This window comes from Anas platyrhynchos, chromosome 31 (genome assembly GCF_047663525.1).
Source record: "Anas platyrhynchos isolate ZD024472 breed Pekin duck chromosome 31, IASCAAS_PekinDuck_T2T, whole genome shotgun sequence".
NCBI lineage: Eukaryota > Metazoa > Chordata > Aves > Anseriformes > Anatidae > Anas > Anas platyrhynchos.
Window position 1 is genome coordinate 5,475,803 of NC_092617.1, and position 21,923 is coordinate 5,497,725.

The 21,923-nt window shown below is 53.4% G+C and overlaps 1 protein-coding gene across 1 annotated transcript; it reads right to left on the minus strand.

Moving 5' to 3' along the window:
• Positions 1-739: 739 nt before the first annotated feature.
• LOC140000031 (purine nucleoside phosphorylase-like) lies at positions 740-21,871 on the minus strand. The gene is given in 7 exon segments (XM_072029732.1): positions 740-4,093; positions 8,207-8,388; positions 10,045-10,202; positions 10,204-10,221; positions 16,134-16,237; positions 17,813-17,976; positions 21,714-21,871. Coding segments are annotated over 7 exon segments (870 nt in total). The 5' UTR covers positions 21,725-21,871; the 3' UTR covers positions 740-3,860.
• Between the last annotated feature and the right edge of the window lie 52 nt (positions 21,872-21,923).

Sequence of the window (21,923 nt, forward strand, 5' to 3'; positions counted from 1 at the left end):
GATTAAATCCGGATTGACATGGGGTGGACATGGGGTGGAATCCGGATTAAATCCGGATTAACACGGGATTAAATCCGGATTAACACGGGATTAACATGGGGTGGAATCTGGATTGACTCCAGATTAAATCCGGATTAACACGGGATTAAATCTGGATTAACACGGGGTTGACACGGGATTGAATCTGGATTGACACCGGATTAAATCCGGATTGACACGGGATTAAATCTGGATTAACGTGGGGTGGACATGGGGTGGAATCTGGATTGACTCCGGATTGACACGGGATTAAATCCGGATTGACACGGGATTAAATCCGGATTAACATGGGGTTGACACGGGACTGAATCTGGATTGGCACCGGGATTAAATCCTGATTAACAGGGGATTAACATGGGGTGGAATCTGGATTGACACGGGATTAAATCCGGATTAACATGGGGTTGACATGGGGTGGAATCCGGATTGACACGGGATTAAATCCGGATTAACATGGGGTGGACATGGGGTGGAATCCGGATTGACACGGGATTAAATCCGGATTAACATGGGGTTGGCATGGGATTAAATCCGGATTAACGTGGGATTGACATGGAGAGGAATCCGGATTGACTCCAGATTGACACCGGATTGGCACTGGATTAACCTGGGATTGGCACGGATTAGCACAGGGTGGAATCTGGATTGACACCGGATTGACACGGGATTGAATCTGGATTAAAACAGAATTGACACAGGATTAATGTGGGGTGGAATCTGGATTGACACGGGATTAACACGGGATTGAATCTGGATTAACATGGGATTGACACAGGATTGAACCAGGATTGAATCCGGATTGAGACGGGATTGACACCGGGTGGAATCTGGATTGACACGGGATTAACACGGGATGGACACGGGACTGAATCTGGATTAACACGGGATTGACACAGGATTGAACCAGGATTGAATCCGGATTGACACGGGATTGGCACAGGATTGAATCTGGATTAACACGGGATTAACATGCGGTAGAATCTGGATTAACATGGGATTGACACGGGATTAACACAGGACAGAATCTGGATTAACACGGGATTGACACAGGACTGAATCTGGATTAAAGTGGGGGTGACACGGGATTGACACAGGACTCAATCTGGATTATCACGGAATGTAAACCGGATTAACATGGATTGTAATCTGGATTAACATGGAATGTAATCCGGATTAACATGGAATGTAATCTGGATTAACATGGGACGTAATCTGGATTAACATGGAATGTAATCCGGATTAACACAGCATTGACACGGGGTAGAATCGGGATTAACATGGGATTGACACGGGATTGAATCTGGATTAACATGGGATTAACACAGGACAGAATCTGGATTAACACGGAATGTAAACCGGATTAACATGGAATGTAATCTGGATTAGCATGGAATTTAATCCGGATTAACATGGAACGTAATCTGGATTAACACGGAATGTAAACCAGATTAACACGGAATGTAAACCGGATTAACATGGACTGTAATCTGGATTAACATGAAATGTAATCTGGATTAACACAGAATGTAATCCGGATTAACACGGAATGTAATCTGGATTAACACGGAATGTAAACCGGATTAACATGCATTATAATCTGGATTAACATGGGATGTAAACCGGATTAACACAGAAGGTAATCTGGATTAACACAGAATGTAATCCGGATTAACATGGATTGGAATCTGGATTAACATGGGACGTAATCCGGATTAACGTGGAATATAATCCGGATTAACACAGCATTGACACGGGGTAGAATCGGGATTAACACGGGATTGACATGGGATTAACACGGGATCGACACGGGGATTCAATCCGGATTAACACAGGATTAACACAGGAGTGACACGGGATGAACACGGGACCGACACGTAAGGAACATGCTACAAACATGCTACCGACATGGGTTAACATGCGACCGACATGCGATCAACACAGGATTAAACCGGGCAGGACACGGGATTAACATGCACCAACATGGGATGAACACGGGATGAACACAGGATTAACACGGGACGAACATAGGATGAACATGGGATGAACACGGGATGAAGGCCCGACACACTAACAACATGTGTCCGTCCTCCCAGCATGCAGTGGCCGCGGGGCCGTGTCCGTAGCGTGTTCTCCGTGTCCTTAGCGTGTTGCCGTCCCGTGGCCCTTACCCTGTGGGCGTCCTTAGCGTGTTCTTAGCATGTTGGGATCCCAGGCGTGTTCTCCTTAGCGTGTTGGGATCCTTAGCGTGTTCTTAGCGTGTTGTAATCCCACACGTGACATCCTTAGCGTGTTCTCCTTAGCGTGTTGGAATCCTTAGCATGTTCTTAGCATGTTGTAATCCTTAGCATGTTGTGCTCCTTAGCGTGTCCTTAGCATGTTGTAATCCTTAGCGTGTTCTCCGTAGCATGTTGTAATCCTTAGCGTGTCCTTAGCATGTTGTAATCCTTAGCGTGTTCTCCTTCGCGTGTCCTTAGCGTGTTGCAGCCCTTGGCATGTCGCCGCCCTTAGCGTGTCCGACCCATGTCCCCACCACCCTTAGCATGTCCTAAACATGTCCTAGTCACCCTTAGCGTGTTCTATGTATGTTCTGGTCCCCCTTAGCATGTTCTACCCATGTTATAACCGTTATCATGTCCTACCCATGTTATAATGCCCCTTAGCATGTCCTACACATGTTCTGGTCCCCCTTAGCATGTCCTACCCATGTCAACACCCTTAGCATGTCCTTCTCATGTCCTACCCATGTCATAGTCCCCCTAGCGTGTCCTACATATGTCATAGTCCCCCTTAGCATGTCCTACCCATGTCACCACCCTTAGCATGTCCTATGTATGTTATGGTCCCCCTTAGCATGTCTTACCCATGTCATAGTCCCCCTTAGCATGTCCTACACATGTCCCCACCCTTAGCATGTCCTACCCATGTTATAACCGTTACCATGCCCTATACATGTTAGAGTCACCCTTAGCATGTCCTACCCATGTCCTACCCATGTCATAGTCCCCCTTAGCATGTCCTATGTACGTTATGGTCCCCCTTAGCATGTCCTACACATGTTCTGGTCCCCCTTAGCATGTCCTACCCACGTGACTACCCTTAGCATGTCCTATGTATGTTATGGTCCCCTTTAGCATGTCCTACCCATGTCACCACCCTTAGCATGTCCTATATATGTTCTAGTCCCCCTTAGCATGTCCTACCCATGTCATGGTCCCCCTTAGCGTGTCCTACACATGTTATAACCGTTACCATGCCCTGTACATGTCATAGTCCCCCTTAGCGTGTCCTACCCATGTCCTGCTCCCCCTTAGCATGTCCTATGTATGTTATGGTCCCCCTTAGCATGTCCTACCCATGTCACTACCCTTAGCATGTCCTATATATGTTCTAGTCCCCCTTAGCATGTCCTACCCATGTCCTACCCATGTCCCCACCCTTAGCATGTCCTACCCATGTCCTGGTCCCCCTTAGCATGTCCTATGTATGTCATGGTCCCCCTTAGCATGTCCTATCCACGTCATAGTCATCCTTAGCGTGTCCTAAACATGTCCTGGTCCCCCTTAGCATGTCCTACCCATGTCCCCACCCTTAGCATGCCCTAAACATGTTACAGTCCCCCTTAGCATGTCCTACCCATGTCACCACCCTTAGCATGTCCTTCCCATGTCCTATGTATGTTATGGTCCCCCTTAGCATGTCCTATACATGTCATAGTCCCCCTTAGCGTGTCTTACCCATGTCATGGTCCCCCTTAGCGTGTCCTCCCCATGTCCTGCTCCCCCTTAGCGTGTCCCCGCGTCCCCCCGCCCCTTACCCCCCGCTCACGCGTGTCCCCCCGCGTCCAGGCGCGGCGCCAGGCGTGCCAGCAGCTCCCGCAGGTGCCGGGCCCCGGCCCCCGCCGCCTCCAGCACCTCCTGGTGCCCGGCCGGGGGGTCCTGGGGGGCCGGGCCCCCGTCCTCGGGGGGCAGCGGGGCCGCGTTGGTGATCAGCGACAGCCCCAGCACACGCAGCCCGCAGTGCCGCGCCGCCACCGCCTCCGCCACCGTGCTCATGCCTGCGAAAAAGGGGCAGAACACGCTAAGAACATGCTAAGGACACGCTAAAACCCCCCTGGCGCCCACCCTCCTACACCCCCTGACCCCCATTTTTAGGGTTTTCCCACTTTTTTCTATCATTTCCTATCAATTTTTATCATTATTTTGCACTTTTTGGGGATTAGAGTGTTTTACACGTGTGTTCTTAGCGTGTTCTTAGCATGATCGGGGTCCTATATGGGTTAGGGAAGGGTTTTGGGGGGAAAAAAACGGGGTTTTGGGGTGGTTTAAGGGGATTTAGGGGGAAATTGGGGGATATTGGGGGCTTAGCGTGTTCCTAGCGTGTTATTATCATGTTCCTAACATGTTCCAAACGTGTTATTATCATGTTCTTAATATGTTATTAGCATGTAATTAGCGTGCCTTAGTGTATTATTAGGGTGTCTTGGTGTGTTATTAGGGTGCCTTAGCGTGTTATTAGGGTGTTTTTAGGGTGTTTGGGGTCTTTTGGGTCACAGGGTCTTGCTCATGCCTGGAAAAGGGGCAGAACATGCTAAGGACACGCTAAGGACACGCTAAGAGCCCGCCCGAGACCCTCAGTATCGCCCCTACCACGCCCTCTGACCCCCATTTTTAGGGTTTTCCCACTCTTTTCTATCATTTTCTATCATTATTTATCATTATTTTGCTCTTTGGGGGATTAGTGTCTTGGACATGTATGTTCTTAGCATGTTCTTGGCATGATTATGGATTTACATGGGTTAGGGAGGGGGGTGGTGGGGTTAAAAAGGGGTTTTGGGGTGCTTTAAGGGGATTTTGGGGGGATATTGGGGGCTTAGCGTGTTCCTAGCGTGTTATTATCATGTTCCTAGTGTGTTCTTAGCATGTTATTAGCATGATATTATCACATCTTAGTGTATTATTAGGGTGTCTTAGCATGTTTTTAGGGTGCCTTAGTGTGTTTTTAGGGTGTCTTAGCATGTTCTTAGGGTGTTTTTAGCATGTTTGGGGGCTTCTTTTGGGCCATACGGTCTTGCTCATGCCTAAAGAGGGCCACAACATGCTAAGGACACGCTAAGGACACGCTAAGACCCCACCAAGACCCCCTGGTGTCCACCCTCCTACACCCCCTGACCCCAATTTTTAGGGTTTTCCCACTCTTTTCTATCATTTTCTATCATTTTTTATCATTATTTTGCTCTTTTCGGGGATTAGTGTGTTTTACACGCATGTTCTTAGCGTGTTCTTGGCATGATCGGGGTCCTATATGGGTTAGGGAGGGGTGTGGGGGGAAAAAAGGGGGTTTTGGGGTGGTTTAAGGGGATTTTGGGGGGATATTGGGGGCTTAGCGTGTTCCTAGCGTGTTATTATCATGTTCCTAGAGTGTTATTATCATGTTCTTAATATGTTATTAGCATGTTATTAGTGTGTCTTAGTGTATTATTAGGGTGTCTTGGTGTGTTCTTAGGGTGTCTTAGCGTGTTTTTAGGGTGCCTTAGCGTGTTATTAGGGTGTTTTTAGCGTGTTTGGGGTCTTTTGGGTCACAGGGTCTTGCTCATGCCTGGAAAAGGGGCAGAACATGCTAAGGACACGCTAAGGACACGCTAAGACCCCACCGAGAACCTCAGTATCCCCCCTACCGCGCCCTCTGACCCCCATTTTTAGGGTTTTCCCACTCTTTTCTATCATTTTCTATCATTTTTTATCATTATTTTGCTCTTTTCGGGGATTAGTGTGTTTTACACGCGTGTTCTTAGCATGTTCTTAGCATGATCAGGGTCCTATATGGGTTAGGGAAGGGTGTGGGGGGAAAAAAGGGGGTTTTGGGGTGGTTTTGGGGTGGTTTAGGGGATTTTGGGGGGATATTGGGGGCTTAGCGTGTTCCTAGCATGTTCCTAGCATGTTATTAGCATGTTATTAGCATGATCTTAGCATGTTCTTAGCATGTTCTTAGCATGTTGGTGGGTTTATTGGGGATTTTTTAACGTGGGGGCATTTTTGGGGTGGTCCTGAGGGGATTTGGGGGTTTCCTGGGGGGTTTTGGGATGGTTTGGGGGGTTTCTGAGTGGGTTTTGGGTGGATTTTGGGGGATTTTGGGGTGGTCCTAAACAGTTTGGGGGTATTTTTGAGGGGTTTTGGGGTATTTTAGGGGTTTGGGGGTATTTTAGGGGTTTTGGGGTAGTTCTGTGGTTTTTTTGGGTAGATCTCTGGGGTTTTGGGGTATTTCTGTGGGGTTTGGGGGAATTTGTGTCATTTTGGGGAATTTCTGAGTGGTTTTGGGGTATTTATGTAGGGTTTTGGGGTATTTCCGTGGGATTTTGGGGTGGTCCTACAAGGTTTTGGGGTATTTCTGTGGGGTTTTGGGGTATTTGTTTTTTGGGGCATTCCTACACATTTTTGGGGTACTTCCATGAGGTTTTGGGCTATTTCCATGGGGTTTTGGGGTTTTCCTACATGGTTTTGGGGTATTTGTGTGGTTTTGGGCTATTTCCATGGGGTTTTGGGCTGATCCTACACGTTTTTGGGGTGTTTGTGTGGTTTTTGGGGTGGTTCTACGTGGTTTTGGGCTATCTCTGTGGGATTTTGGGCTACTTCCATGGGATTTTGGGCTATTACCGTTGGATTTTGGGCCACCCCTATGGGATTTTGGCTATTTCTGTGGGATTTTGGGCTACTTCCATGGGTTTTAGGCTACTTCCAAGGATTTTGGGCTACTTCCATGGAATTTTGGGCCACCCTCATGGGGTTTTGGCTATCTCTGTGGGATTTGGGTCTACTCCCATGGATTTTGGGCTACTCCTGTTGGATTTTGGGCTACTTCCATGGGTTTTGGCCTATTCCCGTTGGATTTTGGCTACCTCTGTGGGATTTTGGGCTACTTCCATGGGTTTTAGGCTACTTCTTGGGATTTTGGGCTACTCCCATGGGATTTTGGGCTACTTCTGTGGGATTTTGGCTATCTCTGTGGGGTTTTGGGCTACTTCCATTGAATTTTGGGCTACTCCCATGGGATTTGGGGCTACTTCTGTGGGATTTTGGCTATCTGTGTGGGGTTTTGGGCTACTCCCATGGGATTTTGGGCCATTCCTGTTGGATTTTGGGCTACTTCCATGGGTTTTAGGCTACTCCCAAGGATTTTGGGCTACTCCCATGGGATTTTGGCTATCTCTGTGGGATTTTGGGCTACTTCCATGGGTTTTAGGCTACTTCTTGGAATTTTGGGCTACTTCCATGGGATTTTGGGCTACTCCCATGGGATTTTGGGCTACTTCCATGGGATTTTGGGCTACTCCCATGGGATTTTGGCTATCTCTGTGGGGTTTGGGGCTATTCCTGTTGGATTTTGGGCAACTTCCATGGGATTTTGGGCTACTTCCATGGATTTTGGGCTATCTCTGTGGGATTTTGGGCTACTTCTGTGGGATTTTGGGCTACTTCCATGGGGTTTGGTCTATTCCCATTGGATTTTGGGCTACTCCCATGGATTTTGGGCTACTTCCATTGAATTTTGGGCTACTTCCATGGGGTTTGGGCTACTCCCATGGGGTTTTGGCTGTCTCTATGGGATTTTGGGCTATTTCTATGGGGTTTGCGGCTACTCCCTTGGATTTTGCCCCCACCCCATGAGATTTTGGGTCCCCCCCTTGGGATTTGCCCCCCCCCCTTGGGATTTTGGCCCCCCCCTTGGGTTTTTGGACCCCCCCCTTGGGATTTCGGCCCCCCCCTTGGGATTTTGGCTATCTGTGTGGGGTTTTGGGCTACTCCCATGGATTTGGGGCTATTCCCGTTGGATTTTGGGCTACTCCCATGGGATTTTGGCTATCTCTGTGGGGTTTGGGTCTACTCCCATGGATTTTGGGCTATTACCATTGGATTTTGGGCCACCCCTATGGGATTTTGGCTATCTCTGTGGGATTTTGGGCTACTCCCATGGATTTTGGGCTACTTCTTGGAATTTTGGTCTACTTCCATGGATTTTGGGCTACTCCCATGGGATTTTGGCTATCTCTATGGGATTTTGGGCTATCTCTATGGGGTTTGTGGCTACTCCCTTGGATTTTGCCCCCACCCCATGAGATTTTGGGCCCCCCCCTTGGGATTTTGGGCCCCCCCCTCGGGATTTTGGGACTCACCCACGGCGTCGGCCCCGATGCGCCGCAGGAAGCGGCACTCGGCCACGGTCTCGTAGCTGGGGCCCCCCACCCCCACGTAGACCCCCTCGCGCGCCCGCAGCTCCGGGGGGGCCATCTCCAGGGCCAGGCGCCGCAATTCGGGGTCGTAGGCGTCCAGCATGGAGGGGAAACGGGGCCCGAAACTTTTCGGGGGGGGAATTTTGGGGGAAAAAAGGCAAAAAAACGGGGTTTTAGGGGTGTTAACGCAGGGTGGACAGGTCTACCTTGGGTTGGTCAAGGCAAGGGGGGAGATCCCAAAAATGTCTCGGAAGGAGACCAAGACCCCAAAATGACCCCAAAACCTCCCAAATGAACCCAAAATGACCCCAAAACCTCCCAAATGAACCCAAAACCCCCCAAGATGACCAAGACCCCAAAATGACTACCAATGTCCCCAAAATGACCACCGAGACCCCAAAATGACCCCAAAACCCCCCAAGATAACCATGAAACCCCCCAAATGACCCCAAAATCCCCCCAAGATGACCAAGACCCCATAATGACCCCAAAACCCCAAAATGACCACCAAGACCCCAAGATGACCCCAAAATGACCCCAAAACCCCCCAAAAAGACCCCAAAACCCCCCAAGATGAACACCAAGACCCCAAAATGACCACCAAGACCCCCAAAATGACCACCAAGACCCCCAAGATGACCACCAAGACCCCCAAGATGACCACCAAGACCCCAAGAGGACCACCAAGACCCCCAAAATGACCACCAAGACCCCCAAAATGACCCCAAAATGACACCAAAACCCCCCAAGATGACCAAGACCCCAAAATGACCACCAAGACCACAAGATGACCACCAAGACCCCCAGGATGACCCCCAACAGTGTCCCCAAGGTCCCCAAGATGACCACCAAGACCCCAAGATGACCCCAAACCCCCCAAATGACCCCAAACCCCCCAAGATGACCCCAAACCCCCCCAAGACGACCCCAAAACCCCCCAAGACCACCCCAAACCCTCCCAAGATGACCACCAAGACCCCAAGTTGACCTCCAACGTCTTGAAGACAACCCCCAACACCCCAAGACGACCCCAAAACACCCCCAAATGACCCCAAACCCCCCCTAAATGACCCCAAACCCCCCCAAGATGACTCCAAAACCCCCCAAAATGACCCAACCCCCCCCAAGAAGACCCCAAAACCCCCCAAGATGACCCCAACGGTGTCCCAAAGCCCCCCAAGATGACCACCAAGACCCCAAGATGACCCCAAAGCCCCCCAAAAGACCCCCAAACCCCCCAAGATGACCCCAAGATGACCACCAAGACCCCAAGTTGACCACCAAGACCCCAAAATGACCCCAAAACCCCCCAAGATGACCCCAAGATGACCACCAAGACCCCAAGTTGACCACCAAGACCCCAAGATGACCACAAAACCCCCCAAGATGACCCCAAACCCCCCAAAATGACCCCAAAACCCCCCAAGACGACCCCAAGATGACCACCAAGACCCCAAAATGACCATCAAGACCCCAAAATGACCCCAAAACCCCCCAAGATGACCCGAAGATGACCACCAAGACCCCAAGTTGACCATGATGCCCCCCAAGACGACCCCAAAACCCCCCAAAATGACCCCAAAACCCCCCAAGATGACCCCAAGATGACCACCAAGACCCCAAGATGACCATGAAGACCCCCAAGGTGACCACCAAGCCCTCCAAAATGATGACCAAGACCCCAAGTTGACCACCAAGACCCCAAAATGACCCCAAGACCACCCCAAACCACCCCAAAACCCCCCCGAGACCACCCCCAAGACCCCCCCCCCCCCGCTCACCGCTCATCGTTGGCCCCCACCAGGGCCCCGCGGCCCCCCAGGCCGGGCAGGTCGATGTGGTCCTTGATGACCATCAGGTCCCCGGGGCCCAGCGCGGGGTTGAGGCTCCCGGCGGCGTTGGTGAGCACCAGGGTGTGGACCCCCAAAAGGCGCAGCACCCCGAACCGGCAGCACCACCTGGGGGGGGAATTTGGGGTGAGGGATTTTGGGGTGAGGGACTTTGGGTTGAGGAACATCAGGGTTGAAGGACATGGGGTTGAGGAACTTTGGGGTTGAGGAACTTTGGGGTGAAGAAGTTTGGGGTGAGAAGTATTGGGGTTGAAGGATTTGGGGGTGAAGAATTTTGGGGTGAAGAAGTTTGGGATTGAAGAATTTGGGTTGAAGGACATCAAGGTTGAAGGACGTTGGGATGAAGAATTTTGGGGTGAGGAACTTTGGGGTTGAAGAATTTGGGGTTGAGGAGTATTGGGGTTGAAGGACATTGGGATGAAGAATTTTTGGGTGAAGAACTTGGGTTGAGGAACATTGGGTGAAGAAGTTTGGGTTGAGGAACTTGGGGTTGAGGAATTTGGGATGAGGAACTTTGGGGTGAGGAACATTGGGTTGAGGAACATCAAGGGTGAAGGACGTTGGGATGAAGAACTTTGGGGTGAAGAATTTTGGGGTGAAGAACTTGGGGTTGAGGAACATTGGGGTGAGGAATTTGGGATTGAGGAATTTGGGGTGAGGAACTTTGGGTTGAGGAACATCAAGGTTGAAGGACGTTGGGATGAAGAACTTTGGGGTGAGAAATTTGGGGTGAGGAACTTTGGGTGAAGAACTTTGGGGTTGAAGAATTTTGGGGTGAAGAATTTTGGGGTGAAGGACTTTGGGGTGAAGAAGTTTGGGGTTGAGAACTTTGGGATTGAAGAATTTGGGTTGAGGAACATCAAGGTTGAAGGACACGGGGTTGAGGAATATTGGGGTGAGGAACTTTGGGGTGAAGGATTTTGGGGTGAAGAATTTTGGGATGAGGAACTTTGGGATGAGGAACATTGGGTTGAGGAACATCAAGGTTGAAGGACGTTGGGATGAAGAATTTTGGGGTGAGGAACTTTGGGGTTGAAGAATTTTGGGGTGAGGAACTTGGGGTGAAGAAGTTTGGGGTTGAGAACTTTGGGATTGAAGAATTTGGGTTGAGGAACATCAAGGTTGAAGGACGTTGGGATGAAGAATTTGGGGATGAGGAACTTTGGGGTTGAAGAACTTGGGTTGAGGAACTTTGGGGTGAAGGATGTTGGGATGAAGAATTTGGGGATGAAGAATTTTGGGGTGAAGAACTTGGGATTGAGGAATTTGGGGTGAAGGACATCAAGGTTGAGGACTTGGGGATGAGGAACTTTGGGGTTGAGGAACATTGGGGTGAAGAATTTTGGGATTGAGGAACTTTGGGGTGAAGAAGTTTGGGGTGAGGAACTTGGGATTGAGGAATTTGGGGTGAGGAACTTTGGGATGAGGAACATTGGGGTGAACAATTTTGGGGTTGAAGGACATTGGGATTGAGGAATTTGGGGTGAGGAACATCAGGGTTGAGGGACTTTGGGGTGAAGGACAGGGTGTGGACCCCCAAAAGGCGCAGCACCCGAACCGGCAGCACCACCTGCAGGGGGGATTTGGGGGGGAGAATTTTGGGGTGAGGAATTTTGGGGTTGAAGAATTTGGGTTGAGGAACATCCAGGTTGAAGGATTTTGGGGTGAGGAACCCTGGGGTGAAGAAGTTTGGGGTGAGGAACATCAAGGTTGAAGGATTTTGGGGTGAGGAACCTTGGGGTGGAGAACTTTGGGGTGAGGAACATCAAGGTTGAAGGATTTTGGGGTGAGGAACCTTGGGGTGGAGAACTTTGGGGTGAGGAACATCAAGGTTGAAGGATTTTGGGGTGAGGAACCCTGGGGTGGAGAACTTTGGGGTGAGGAACATCAAGGTTGAAGGATTTTGGGGTGAGGAACCCTGGGGTGGAGAACTTTGGGGTGAGGAACATCAAGGTTGAGGAACATTTGGGTGAGGGACTTTGGGGTTGAGGAATTTGGGGTGAGGAACATCAGGGTTGAAGGACTTTGGGGTGAAGGACATGGGGTGGACCCCCAAAAGGCACAGCACCCGAACCGGCAGCACCACCTGCGGGATTTGGGGGGGAGAATTTTGGGGTGAGGAACTTTGGGGTGGGGAATTTTGGGGTTGAAGGACATGGGGTTGAGAAGTTTGGGGTGAGGGACTTTGGGGTTGAGGAACTTGGGTTGAAGGACATAAAGGTTGAAGGACGTTGGGGTGAAGAATTTGGGGGTGAAGGACATGGGGTTGAGGAACATCAAGGTTGAGAAGCATTGGGGTGAAGAATTTTGGGGTGAAGAAGTTTGGGTTGAGGAACACTGGGGTGAAGGACGTTGGGGTGAGAAACATCAAGGTTGAGGAACTTTGGGGTTGAAGAATTTGGGTTGAGGAGCATCAAGGTTGAAGGATTTGGGGGTGAGGAACTTTGGGGTTGAAGGACTTTGGGATGAGGAACTTTGGGTTGAGGAACATCAAGGTTGAAGGATGTTGGGATGAAGAATTTTGGGGTGAAGAACTTTGGGGTGAGGAACATTGGGTTGAGGAACTTTGGGGTTGAGGAACATTGGGGTGAAGAACTTTGGGGTTGAAGAATTTTGGGGTGAAGAAGTTTGGGATGAGGAACTTTGGGGTTGAAGAATTTGGGTTGAAGGACACCAAGGTTGAAGGACGTTGGGATGAAGAACTTTGGGGTGAAGAACTTGGGTTGAGGAACTTTGGGGTGAAGGATGTTGGGATGAAGAATTTGGGGATGAAGAACTTTGGGTTTGAAGGACATGGGGTTGAGGAACTTTGGGGTGAAGAAGTTTGGGGTTGAGGAATTTGGGGTGAAGGACATCAAGGTTGAGGACTTTGGGGTTGAAGAATTTGGGTTGAGGACCATCAAGGTTGAAGGATTTTGGGGTGAAGAAGTTTGGGATGAGGAATTTGGGATGAGGGACTTTGGGGTGAAGGACAGGGTGTGGACCCCCAAAAGGCGCAGCACCCGAACCGGCAGCACCACCTGCAGGGGGGATTTGGGGGGGAGAATTTTGGGGTGAGGAATTTTGGGGTTGAAGAATTTGGGTTGAGGAACATCCAGGTTGAAGGATTTTGGGGTGAGGAACCCTGGGGTGGAGAACTTCGGGGTGAGGAACATCAAGGTTGAAGGATGTTGGGATGAAGAATTTTGGGGTTGAAGAATTTTGGGGTGGGGGATTTGGGGTTGAAGGACGTTGGGGTGAAGAACTTTGGGGTGAAGAACTTGGGTTGAGGAACTTTGGGGTTGAGGAATTTGGGGTGAGGAACTTTGGGATGAGGAACTTTGGGTTGAGGAACATCTCAAGGTTGAAGGATGTTGGGGTGAAGAACTTCGGGGTGAGAAATTTGGGGTGAGGAACTTTGGGTGAAGAACTTTGGGGTTGAAGAATTTTGGGGTGAAGAACTTTGGGGTTGAAGAATTTGGGTTGAGGAACATCAAGGTTGAAGGATTTTGGGGTGAAGAAGTTTGGGATGAGGAACTTTGGGGTGGAAGGACTTTGGGGTGAAGGACATGGGGTGGACCCCCAAAAGGCGCAGCACCCGAACCGGCAGCACCACCTGCGGGATTTGGGGTGGAGAATTTTGGGGTGAGAAATTTTGGGGTGGGGGATTTGGGGTGAGGAACATCAAGGTTGAAGAATTTGGGGGTTGAGGAACTTTGGGGTGAGGAACATCAAGGTAGAGGAACATTGGGGTGAAGAATTTTGGGGTGAAGAACATTGGGATTAAGGAATTTGGGGTGAGGGACTTTGGGTCTGAAGGACTTTGGGGTGAGGAATTTGGGATTGAGGAATTTGGGGTTGAAGAATTTGGGTTGAGGAACTTGGGTTGAAGGACATCAAGGTTGAAGGACGTTGGGATTGAAGAACTTTGGGGTGAAGAATTTTGGGGTTGAAGGAATTTGGGGTGAAGGACTTTGGGTTGAGGAACTTTGGGGTGAAGGACTTTGGGGTGGAGAACTTTGGGGTTGAAGGACTTGGGGTTGAGGAACTTTGGGGTGAGGAACATCAGGATTGAGGAACTTTGGGGGTGAAGAACTTTGGGATTGAGGAATTTGGGATGAAGAATTTGGGGGTGAAGAATTTGGGTTGAGGAACATCCAGGTTGAAGAATTTTGGGGTTGAGGAACGTTGGGGTTGAGGAATTTGGGATGAGGGACTTTGGGGTGAAGGACAGGGTGTGGACCCCCAAAAGGTGCAGCACCCGCACCGGCAGCACCACCTGGGGGGGGAATTTGGGGTGGAGAATTTTGGGGTTGAGGAACTTGGGGTGAAGGACGTTGGGGTGAGAAACATCAAGGTTGAGGAACTTTGGGGTTGAAGAATTTTGGGGTAGGGGATTTGGGGTTGAAGGACGTTGGGGTGAAGAATTTTGGGGTGAAGAACATTGGGTTGAGGAATATTGGGGTGAAGAATTTTGGGGTTGAAGGACTTTGGGGTGAGGAACATCAGGATTGAGGAACTTTGGGTGAAGAACTTTGGGGTGAAGAAGTTTGGGGTGAGGAACTTTGGGGTTGAAGATTTTGGGTTGAGAAACATCAAGGTTGAAGGATTTTGGGGTTGAGGAACTTTGGGGATGAAGAATTTGGGGGTGAAGAATTTTGGGATGAGGAACTTTGGGTTATTGGGGTGAAGAGTTCTGGGGTTGAGGAATTCGGGTGGAGGATTTTGGGGTGAGGAACTTTGGGGGGACCCAGGGGCTGGGATGGAACCCAGGGGGCTCCCACAGCGCCCCATAGATTCCTCCCCCAGCCCCATAGATCCCTCCCTCCACCCCATAGCTCCCCATAGATTCCTCCCCCAGCCCCACACCGCCCCATAACCTCCACCCCACACCCCCCCAGCCCCATAGCACCCCCCAGCCCCATAACTCCCTCCCTCCACCCCATAGCGCCCCATAATTTCCACCCCCAGCCCCATAACTCCCACCCCACACCCCCCCAGCCCCATAGCAGCCCCCCGCCCCACATCCCCCCTCCAGCCCCACATCACCCCATAACTGCCTCCCCCAGCCCCATAGCTTCCACCCCCAGCCCCATAACCCCCACCTCCAGCCCCACATCACCCCATAGATTCCACCCCCAGCCCCACATCACCCCATAGAGCCCCCCTGCCCCACAGACCCCACAGCCTCCCATAGAGCCCCACCACATCCTCATAACCCCACACCCCCAGCCCCACATCACCCCATAACCCCCACCCCCACACCCCCACATACACCCCAAATACTCCCCCCCACATCCCCCCACATCACCCCATAGATTCCACCCCCAGCCCCACATCACCCCATAGATTCCACCCCCACACCACCACAACCCCACACAGATTCCATCCCATAGATTCCACCACATCACCCCAGAGATTTATTTGAGCACCACATATCCCCAAATTCTTCTATATATATAGTCCAAATGTTCTCATTTTATGTTTCCCCATCATCCCCATAAAATTATCTTCTCCACACATCACCCCAATACTCCACCTCTCCACCACACCACACCACCCCATAACCTTATTAATTTCCATTCCATAATCCAAGATTTTATTCTACTCATAAACTGTCCCCTCCCCCACCATCACCACCATCACCACGCCATAGAGCCCCCCTCACGCCATAGCGCCCCAGACAGATCTATCACATAATCCTTTGAGCCATATCTCCATAAACCTTCTTTTCTCATAGCGCCCCATAGCTTCCACCCCCAGCCCCACATCACCCCATAGAGCCCCCCTCCACCCCATAGCACCCCAGAGCCCCCCCACCACCACATCCCCCCATATAGCCCCCACCACCCCACATCACCCCATAGAGCCCCCCTCCAGCCCCATAGCGCCCCATAGATTCCACCCCCAGCCCCATAACTCCCACCCCACACCCCCCCAGCCCCATAGATTCCACCCCCAGCCCCATAACTCCCTCCCCCAGCCCCATAGATTCCACCCCCAGCCCCACACCCCCCCAGCCCCACACTTGTGGGTCGCACCTGGCTGGGGCTGTAGCCCTCGTAGAGGTGGAAGCGGCCCTGCAGCACCGCGCACGGCGTCGCCCCCAGGCGGCCCAGCACCAGGCGCCCCACGTGGCCCGACACTGGGGGGGCAGCGCCCCATAAGTGGGGGTCCCAGCCCCATAAGTAGCCTCTCTGCCCCATAAGTAGCCCCCCTGACCCATAAGTGGGCCCCAAGTGCCACCCCCTGCCCCATAAGTGGCCCCTCTGCCCGATAAGTGGGGGTCCCAGCCCCATAAGTGGGGCCTCTGCCCCATAACTAGTCCCCCCTGACCCATAAGTAGCCATCCCATAACCTCCCAGCCCCATAAGTGGGCCCAAAGTGCCCCCCAAGTGCCACCCCCTGCCCCATAAGTGGGGGTCCCAGCCCCATAAGTAGCCCCTCTGCCCCATAAGTGGGACCCCCTGACCCATAAGTGGCCATCCCATAACCTCCCAGCCCCATAAGTGGGCCCAAAGTGCCACCAAAGTGCCACCCCCTGCCCCATAAGTGGGACTCCCTGACCCATAAGTGGGGGTCCCTGCCCCATAAGTGGGACCCCCGGCCCCATAAGTAGTCCCCCCTGACCCATAAGTGGGACCCCCAGCCCCATAAGTGGGACCTCTGCCCCATAGATGGGCCCCGAGTGTGACCCCCTGCCCCATAGAGGTGGGTCTGCACTTAGAGGAGAATCCCCCATTCACAGACCCCTGTCCCAACCCGAAGATTCTGAAATTTCCCAATTTTCGCATTTTTATTTATTCCTATTTTCGAAATCCGATTATTCCGATTTATCTCGAAATCCTCCTAAATCCCGAAATCCTCCGAATGTTTCCGAAATTTCTCCGAAATCTCCTCCAAATTCCTCGATTTACTCCGAACCCCACCCCCAAATCCCCCCAAATCCCCCCAAAACCCACCCCAAATTCCCCCATTTACCCCCCAAATCCCCTCAAAACCCCCCAAATCCCCCAAATCCCCCCAAATCTCCCAAATTTCCCAGAACCTCCCAAATCTCCCAAAACCCTCCCAAATTTCCCAAATCTCCCAAATTCCTCCGACTACTCCCAAATCTCCGAAATCTCCGAAATTCCCCGATTTACCCCCATAATCCCTAACAAATCTCCGAAATCTCCGAAATCTCCCGATTTACCCCCAAACCCACCCCAAATCCCCCCCAAATCCCCCCCAAATCCCCCATTTATCCCCCAAATCCCCCCAAATCCCCCATTCATCCCCCCCAAATCCCCCATTTACCCCCCAAATCCCCCCCCAAATCCCCCCTAAATCCCCCCAAATCCCCCCAAATCCCCTATAACCCCCCAAACCCCCCCAAACCCCCCCCCAAATCCCCCATAACCCCCCCAAAAACCCCCATTTACCCCCCATTTACCCCCCAAATCCCCCCAAATCCCCCCATTTACCCCCCAACCCCCCCCCAACCCCCAAATCCCCCAAATACCCCCCAAATCCCCCCAAATCCCCCCAACCCCCCATTTACCCCCTGACCCCCCAAAAAAATCCCCAAATCCCCCATTTACCCCCCATTTACCCCCATAACCCCAATAAATCCCCCCAAATCCCCCCAAATCCCCCCCAATACTCCCCCGGACCATCCCAAATCCCCCCCGACCCCAAAAAAAAACCCCAAATCCCCCCAAACCCCCCGGTAACCCACCGGTGCTTTGGGGGAAGTGGGGGATGTCCCCGTAGTCCAGGTGCTGTGGGGCCGCCAGCTCCTGGGCCAGGGCCCCCAGCCCCGAGCCGCAGACCAGGGCCACCCGCGGGGGCTCGGCCGCGCGCCCCAAAACCCAAGCGGCCGCCTCGGCGCACGCCTCGTAGCTGGGGGGGCGAAAATTTATGCAGGCTAGATCCTAAAAGGAACGTCAGGTTGGGTTATGGGGTCGATTCGGATCTGTAGGGTGGGCTATGGGGTCAACCAGGATCTATGGGGTGGGCTATGGGGTCAATGGAGACCCATAGGGTGGGCTATGGGGTCAACCAGGATCTGTAGGGTGGGTTATGGGGTCAACCAAAACCCATAGGAAGGGTTATGGGGTCAACCAGGATCTATAGGGTGGGTTATGGGGTCAACCAAGACCCATAGGATAAGCATTGGGGTCAACTAAGATCTATGGGGTGGGCTATGGGGTCAACCAAGACCCATAGGGTCAACCAAAACCCATGGGAAGACCATTGGGGTCAACCGCAATCTATGGGGTGGGTTATGGGGTCAACCAAGACCATAGGATGAGCTTTGGGGTCAACTAAGATCTATAGGGTGGGCTATGGGGTCAACTAAGATCCTATAGGGTCAACCAAGACCCCATAGGATCATCAATGGGTCAACCAAGACCCATAGGGTGGGCTATGGGGTCAACCAGGATCTATAGGGTGGGCTATGGGGTCAACCAAGGGGTGTAGGGTGGGCTATGGGGTCAACCAGGGTCTATAGGGTGAGCTATGGGGCCAGCCAAGCCCCATAGGCAGGGTTATGGGGTCCACCCCAATCTATGGGGGTGCGCTATGGGGTCACCCAGGATCTATGGGGCGGGCTATGGGGTCAACCAAGACCCATAGGGTTGGCTATGGGGTCAATTAATATCTATGGGGTGGCTATGGGGTCAACCAGGATCTATGGGGCAGGCTATGGGGTCAAGCGAGACCCATAGGGTGGGTTATGGGTCAACCCCAATCTATGGGGTGCGCTATGGGGTCAAGCAGGATCTATGGGGTGGGCTATGGGGCAGGCAAGGGCTATAGGGCAGAGTTCTGGGGTCAGCCAGGGCTCGGGGGTGGGCTCTGGGGTGAGCCGGGCCCCACAGCGCGCCCCATAGGGAGGCCCCGGCCCCATAGCGGGCCCATAGCGACCCCCCAGCCCCATAGCGACCCCATAGGGACCCATAGCCCCCCCCGCCCCCATAGCCTGCCCCATAGAGCCCCTCCCAGCCCCATAGCGGCCCCATAGGGACCCCCCTGCCCCATAGGGTGCCCCATAGAGACCCCAGACCCCATAGCAGCCCCATAGGGACCCCATAGGGACCCCCCTGCCCCGTAGCCTGCCCCATAGCGCCCCTCCCAGCCCCATAGCCAGCCCCATAGGGGTACCCCAGCCCCATAGCCTGCCCCATAGCAACCCCCCTGCCCCATAGCGAGCCCCATAGGGGTACCCCAGCCCCATAGATACCCCACAGGGTGCCCCATAGCGCCCCCCTGCCCCATAGCGGCCCCATAGAGACCCCCCAGCCCTATAGGACCCCATAGGGAACTCCCAGCCCCATAGCGAGCCCCATAGCGGCCCCCTGCCCCCATAGCAACCCCATAGGGACCCCCCTGCCCCATAGCCTGCCCCATAGCGCCCCCTGTGCCCCATAGCCAGCCCCATAGGGGTACCCCAGCCCCATAGCCAGCCCCATAGCGACCCCATAGGAACTCCCCAGCCCCATAGCCTGCCCCATAGAGACCCCAGGGCCCCATAGCGAGCCCCATAGAGACCCCATAGGCCCCCCCTGCCCCATAGCGGCCCCATAGGGACCCCATAGAGACCCCCCAGCCCCATAGCCTGCCCCATAGCGCCCCCCTGCCCCATAGCAACCCCATAGGGACCCCATAGGGACCCCCCAGCCCCATAACCTGCCCCATAGAAACCCCTAGACCCCATAACCTGCCCCATAGAGCACCCCCTGCCCCATAGCGGCCCCATAGGGACCCCCCTGCCCCATAACCTGCCCCATAGCGACCCCCCAACCCCATAGCGGCCCCATAGCCTGCCCCATAGCGCCCCCCCTGCCCCACATCCAGCCCCATAGCGCCCCTTGTGCCCCATAACCTGCCCCATAGCGAGCCCCATAGGGACCCCCCAGCCCCATAGCGACCCCATAGGGACCCCACAGCCCCACAGCCTGCCCCATAGCGACCCCAGGGCCCCATAGCCAGCCCCATAGGGTGCCCATAGCAACACCTGTGCCCCATAGCCTGCCCCATAGCGACCTCCCAGCCCCATAGGGACCCCCCCAGCCCCATAGCGCCCCCTGTGCCCCATAGCGAACCCCATAGGGGTACCCCTGCCCCATAGCCTGCCCCATAGCGACCCCCCTGCCCCATAGGGACCCCTCCAGCCCCATAGAGACCCCATAGGGTGCCCCATAGGCCCCCCCCTGCCCCATAGCCAGACCCATAGCGGCCCCATAGGGACCCTATAGGCCCCCCTCAGCCCCATAGCCTGCCCCATAGAGCCCCTCCCAGCCCCATAGCGAGCCCCATAGGGGTACCCCTGCCCCATAGCCTGCCCCATAGCCCCCCCAGCCCCATAGCAAGCCCCATAGCGACCCCCCTGCCCCATAGATACCCCATAGGGTGCCCCATAGCGACCCCCCAGCCCCATAGCGACCCCATAGAGGCCCCCTGAGCCCCATAGGGACACCCCTGCCCCACATCCTGCCCCATAGAGACCCCTGAGCCCCATAGAGACCCCATAGGGACCCATAGGGACCCCCCTGCCCCATAGCCTGCCCCACAGCTCCCCCCACGTGACCCCACCCCCACGTGCCCCCTCCCCCCACCACGTGACCCCTTTCCCGCTCAGGCCCCGCCCCCTAACCCGGAAGCCGCGCTCTGATTGGCCGCCGGGGGGGCGGGACCAGGGCGGGGCGGCCTCCCATTGGCCGAAAGCGGCACCGCCACCCGGAAGTGCCCCAAAACCCCCCAAAAACCCCCCAAAAACCCCCCGATTAAAGCTTAATTCCCCTTAATTAGCCTTAATTACCCTTAATTAGCATCTAATTTGCATAAAAAGATCAATTTGGGGGGGGTAGGAACCAAAAAACCACCCGGAAGTCTCCCCAAAACCCCGCAAAAACCCCCAAAACCCCCGATTAAAGCTTCACTCCCCCTAATTCGCCTTAATTAGCCCTAATTACCCTTAATTAGCATCTCATTTGCATAAAAACCCAATCGGGGGGAATTAGGGGGGGGGGAGGAACCAAAAAACCACCCGGAAGTGCCCCAAAAACCCCCCAAAAACCCCCCAAAACCCCCCGATTAAAGCTTCACTCCCCCTAATTAGCCTTAATTAGCCCTAATTACCCTTAATTAGCATCTCATTTGCATAAAAACCCAATCGGGGGGGGGAATTAGGGGGGGGGAGGAACCAAAAAACCACCCGGAAGTGCCCCAAAAACCCCCCAAAAACCCCCCAAAACCCCCGATTAAAGCTCAATTCCCCTAATTAGCCTTAATTAGCCTTAATTAGCCTTAATTAGCATCTCATTTGCATAAAAAGATCAATTTGGGGGGGGTAGGAACCAAAAACCACCCGGAAGTCTCCCAAAACCCCCCCAAAAACCCCCCAAAACCCCCTAATTAGGCCTCAAACCCCCTTAATTCCCCTTAATTAACCCTAATTAGCATCTCATTTGCATAAAAACCCCATTAAAGGGGGGTAGGAACCAAAAATCCGGGGCCGGAACCAAAAGCGCGGGGTCGCGGCGCCGCCCGGAAGCGCCCCCGGGGGGACCCCCCTTAAAGGCCCCCCCCCCCCCTGCCCGGGGGGGTTCTGCGCATGCGCGCCCCGCGCTCACCTCCCCTCCATGGCGGCCCCGGCTCTGCCCCCCCCTACCCGGAGGAGCTGCCCTTATAAGGCTCGTGACGTCATAAAGGGGGCAGAGCGGTTCGGCCAATCAGGAAGCGAGGAGGGGTCTCGTCGCTATGGCAACGGGGAGGCAGCCAATGGGAGGGCGAGGAGGGGAAAGGGGAGGGGAGAGGTTGCTATGGAGACAAAGGGGAGCGGG